Here is a 5,079-nt window from a genome sequence, read left to right as displayed (position 1 = left end):
TTATTGTAGAGATGAGTTCTCACTGCCCAGGCGGGTCTCGAACCCACGGGCTCAGGCAATCCACTCACCTCAGCCTCCCAAAGGCGCGGGATTACAGGCTGAGCCACCGAGCCCGGCATATATTCAATATTTTTAAATGACATTCTTTTTTCATACTAACTCTTCAAAATCCGTGTATTTTACGCCTACAGCACATCTCAATCCAGACGAGCCACATTTCAAATACTCAGTAGCCCCACGTGGCCATGGCTGCATACTGGAGGGTGTAGTCTAGGTGACCACTCAGCTGACTCTGGCCCCTGACAGGCCTTCAGAGAACCGGCACATTTCATCTGTCCTGGAGGAGCTCCATCCCTTCCAGGCAGGTTTACATGGGATTCGGTCAGGTCAGAGGACAAAGAAGCCAGGTCCATTCTAACTGCATTCTTTTATCGTAATCGTGGCGGCCAGCGATTACAAGGGGAAGGGGTCTCTGCACGGAGGTTTGTCTGCTTTTAAGTGGACCCACACAATAGGAGTGTGCAGCCAGACTGTGCTATGCTTAACGAGGTACATTAGTTTGTTTAGTCATAAGTTCTAGTGAGCCAAGGTCGAAGGGAGCTCTATCTAGTTTTGGCCCAGTGAGAAAGCCAGACTGATTGCAATTACCTCACACTGTCACACCCAGAACCCACCTTTCCAGCTTTGGTTCACCAATCAGGTATAGAACTCTAGACTGGGCAAGTCATTTTACCCTGTGAAGTATAAAATGAGGGCAATTAGGCTGGCGTGGAGGCTCACGCCTGTCATCCCAGAACTTTGGGAGGCTGAGGTGAGTGGGTTGCCTGAGCCTGGGTTCCAGACCAGCCTGGGCAACTTGGCGAGACCTCGTCTCTACAATAAATCAAAAAATTAGCCAGGCCCAGTGGCTCACTCCTATAATCCCAGCACTTTGAGAACTGGAGGCGAGAGGATTGCCTGAGCCCAGGATTTTAAGACCAGCCTGGACAACTTGGCAAGACCTTGTCACTACAATAAATAAAAAAATTAGCCGGGCGTGGTGGTTCCAGCTACATAGAAGGCTGAGGCGGAGGGATTGCCTGAGTTCAGCAGGTTGAGGCTGCAGTAGCCATGAGCGTGTCACTGCACTCCAGCCTGGGCGACAGAGTGTGACTCCAACTCAAAAAAAAAGAGGACAATAAAAATACTTCTGGGGTTGGAGCAAAGATTTGGTGAGCAAATACATGCAAAGGGCTTAGTGCACGTGCCTGGCAGAGAATAACCATTCCATAAGTGGTGACCTAATAAATCTAAGCTCTAGCTCGATTTTCAGCACAGCGATGGCTAATTTTATGTGTCGGGTTGGCTAGGCTATGGTCAGACATCAGTCTAGAAGTTGCCATGAAGGTATTTTTCAGATGTGATAGACATTTAAATCAGTCAGCTTCACAGTGTGGGTGGGCCTCATCCAATCAGTTGAAGGTCACAAGAGCAAAGACTGAGGTTTCCCAAAGAAGCAGCAATTTTGCCTCAAATCTGCCCCGTAGAATCCCCGCCTGAGCTTCCAGCCTGCAGATCTCAGACTCAAGACGACCCCATTGCTTCTTCCTGCATGTCTGACACATTTCAGACTTGCCAGACCCACAGTCATGTGAGCCAATCTCTTAAAATAAACCTCTCTCTCTCTCCATATATAAATGTACCCCCACATGGAGCATGACCACAGCGGAGTGTAAAACAGACAGTTTCCTCATTCTGCACTCTTGCAGTATTAGAACAATGACACATACCAGCCAAGTGAAACATCTCCTAAGGCTGAGGCAGAAGGGGGACCCAGTGCCCCCAACCCAGACACCCCTCCCGAGGACCAGTTTTGCTGGGGTCAGGCCTGAGGGTCTCCGTGGTTGCAGTCAGGGGGTGGGGAGGTCCCTGGGCACAGAGGGACCGCTTTGGGGATGGACAGTTCAGGCCCTGTTCCCTCACACTCAGGTCTCCTGCCAGAATTCCTGTCGAATTCAGCTGCCCACAGCAGCCAGAGGGATTTTCCTAAAGCACACATCGTGTCACTGCCACATTCCAGAGTCCTTCCGAGGCTTTCCCGTGACCTTAAGATAAAGCCCCAAAGCCTGGCCCACAACTGATGAGGCTCTGTGTGACCTGGCTGCAGCCAGGTCAGCCTCACACCTTGGAGGCTGTGTCATCAGAAGTCCACCCGTGTTCATAAAAACTGAAAATAATGCATAGGTGCACAGATAATAGCTCCCATCTCTTGGGACTTGGGTCTGTGCTGGGCTATGATGCACAGAGATGTTTACATCAGCATATTATTCCTTGTAGCCAGGTAGGCTGGGTGTTGCTAACATCACCTTTACGGAGGAAGAAACAGGCCCAGAGAGGTCCCCAGCTGGGGCGGGCAGAGCCGTACTTGACCCCAGGTCTGCCAAATCCAACGGCCATGCTCTTCCCCGCCAGCCTGGTTGATGCCTCTGTGCAAATTGGAGATAATAATAGCTCCCACCTCACAGGGCTGTTGCAAGGATTAAGTGGGCTGAGACGTGTGAAACCTCTGAGCTGCTCCTGGCACAGCGCAGGGCCCGAGAAGTGTGGCCACCCATAGCAGGGGCGTGCCCCTCTGGGCAGCCCTGCAACCACACTCAAAATCATGCACAGTGATCTCTGGTCCTAGGGTCATGGGTGATCCCATATTTTTATAGTTGTCCACAGTGGATCATATTTTTAAATGTTTTCCCACAATGGCCAGGTATTATTTGAGTGTTTCTTTTTCGGTTCTTGCATGTATGGTGCCCTTGGTGAGCTGTCAGACTCCTCAAGGCAGGGCTGTCAATGCTGGGGTGGCGTACCAGGTTTCCCCAAGACCTGGCCCAGAGAGAGCCCCAGGAAAGAGTCCTAGCAGGAGACAGCTGAGAAGAGTTCCACTGCCACCCCCTCCCCACCCAGCCCAGGCAATCTGTCCACAGGCTTGGCAGGGGTGGACATCGGAGGGGTGGAAGCCGGTCAGTGTCAGGAACTGGCCCCAGCCAAGTCAGTCTTTTACTGGCATTCCCCAAAAGGCACCATGAGATGAATCATGGCTCTTCCGGATCCCAAGGGGGCGGTGGGAGCAGCCGTGATGCTTGAGACCTCCGGCCCTGAATCCACCAACAGCTGTGACCACTTCAGCTATTTTAAACCCTTGAGCACCAGGAAACTCCTGTCCCATCAACCAGGCACTGGGCCCAACATCGTGGGCCCAAGCCAGGGCAGGAGCCCTGAGTGTGGGTGACCAGGTTCGGGCTAGATTGTTTCAGGGAAGGGGGTTTCATTTCTTGGGTACCCGCCTGTGCCAGGCTCTGTGCTGGTGTTTTACATGCCTCATATAATCTCATTCTAACCCTTTGCAGAGAGATAGGCTATCACAGATGCGAGAATGTGCTCCGAATAGCACCATGACCGGTCCCAGAAGGCACAAAAGCAGAGATGAGACTAGAACTTCGATCTCCTCAGCCAGAAGCAGGAACAACACTCCTCTTCCCTCCCCAGCCTTGTCCTGCCTCCTCCTCGTGGTCCAAACCCTGGCCCTGCCCCTCTTGGGATCTAGGAGACAGGGGTAGAGGCTTCAACTTCGGCGGCTCAGGTTCTTCATCTGTAAAGTGGCGGGGTGACTGGGAGGGTACAATGATCTGATTCTAAGCCATGAAAGGCGCCGCTTGGAACAGAGCCTGGCCCACAGAAGGAACACGGTGAGTGCCCGCTGGTGTTCCTGCTTTCCGGGCACTCGCCGCCGGCTGCCTGATGTTATCGCGCCCCAGCTCCTGTTAGGACCCGCCTGGGCCTGGGTAGGAGGGGGTGCGTGTCCTCCACCCCCTCTGGGCCCGGTGTCCCTGGGGTGAAAAGGAGCCCCGGGAAGGTGGGAACCCTGGCCCATGCCCAGTGTCTGCCGCACAGTAAGGGCCAGAAGTCACTCCCAGCGGAGGGGCGCCCGGACATCAGCCCACCCCTGGAGGCACCTCGCCATCACTCCGAGCTGCAAAACTTTTTTTCCCACGTTGGCAGGTGGCCACCGCGAGCTGCCTCCTGATTGGAGGGGGACGCCAGGAGCCAATCAAAAGTCTCCCCGTAGCTCGGTCTCTGCGCCTTGCGGGGGCAAATGTCCCCCTGGCCTGGACTGGGGCTTTCCCCCTTCCCCACCCACATTCCTCCCAGATCCCTGTGGCCCGGAGCAGCTGGGCTCTTCACCACCTCCTAATTTGGGCGACCTGGGGAGGAGGTTGGAGTGGGAGGCTGGGCGACCCTCTTGCCCAGAGGTGCCCCTTCCTGAGGCTCCTCCTCCCCCGCCCTACGCCTCCCCTCTCACGGCCTCACGCACCCACCCTCCAGATCCTGCCGCCACCTACCAAAGACCACTCCCTCACACCTGGCTGAATGATCCCAACAGCCATTCCCTCGGGTCAGAGGGGAAGGGCTGGCTCAGGGCCCCCTCGCTGTCACCCTGCACCTGAGCCTCCCCGGGCCACACATGCCCTCTGCGGTGGTGCCCCCTTCACTCAGTGGTCCAGGCCCAAGCCGGGCTCTAACTCCTGTCCCCTCCCTCTCCCTCAGCCCGCACATCCTGTCGGTCACCAGGTGCCACCCAAACTCCAGTCCGTGAGCACGGGTCACATCAATACCCTCCTCTCCAGCCCTCCTGCGCTGCCCCGGCCAGGGTCTTCAGGGCTCCTCCCCAGCCCAGCTTCGTGTCCGGGACAGCCAGGATGACCCATTTCACCAGCACGCCTGACCCCTCCTTGAGGAAGCCCTCCCAGGCTCCATCACCCACCCACCAACACCTCTGCCGGCATCCTGGCCCCTGTCAGCGGCTGGGTTCCCCATTCCACCCTCCCCGCGTTCCCCAGGGTAATGTCCATCTGGCTGTTGAGGGTGGGGTTATCAGGCGGTACCCAGCTTCCGGGCTTTGCTTGGACGGCTCCCTCGCCTCCCCTTTAGTTTGCAAACGCCTCCCCTCCTCCGGGAAGCCTTCCCGCCCCCAAGTTGGGTTCAGGCAGCCCCTCGGTGCTCCCGCGTTTGCACTTTCGCCTCCACTGGGCTGGGGCGCCCGCCCTG

At 56.1% G+C, this 5,079-nt stretch overlaps 1 protein-coding gene across 1 annotated transcript in view; it reads left to right on the top strand.

Annotated features, from left to right (window-relative positions):
- Window positions 1-3,067: 3,067 nt before the first annotated feature.
- Window positions 3,068-5,079, top strand: part of LOC103257387 (protein-arginine deiminase type-2) — a 56,789-nt gene continuing 54,777 nt past the window's right edge. Inside the window, exons 1-3 of the mRNA XM_021710935.1 lie at window positions 3,068-3,254; window positions 4,183-4,246; window positions 4,579-4,602. Of these exons, the coding sequence (XP_021566610.1) occupies window positions 3,068-3,254; window positions 4,183-4,246; window positions 4,579-4,602 (275 nt within the window). The remainder of the gene's footprint in view (window positions 3,255-4,182; window positions 4,247-4,578; window positions 4,603-5,079) is intronic.

Source organism: Carlito syrichta, unplaced genomic scaffold (genome assembly GCF_000164805.1).
Source record: "Carlito syrichta isolate Samal-C Ts95f unplaced genomic scaffold, Tarsius_syrichta-2.0.1 Scaffold301679, whole genome shotgun sequence".
NCBI classification, from domain to species: Eukaryota; Metazoa; Chordata; class Mammalia; order Primates; family Tarsiidae; genus Carlito; species Carlito syrichta.
This window is presented reverse-complemented; position numbering and strand designations above follow the sequence as displayed.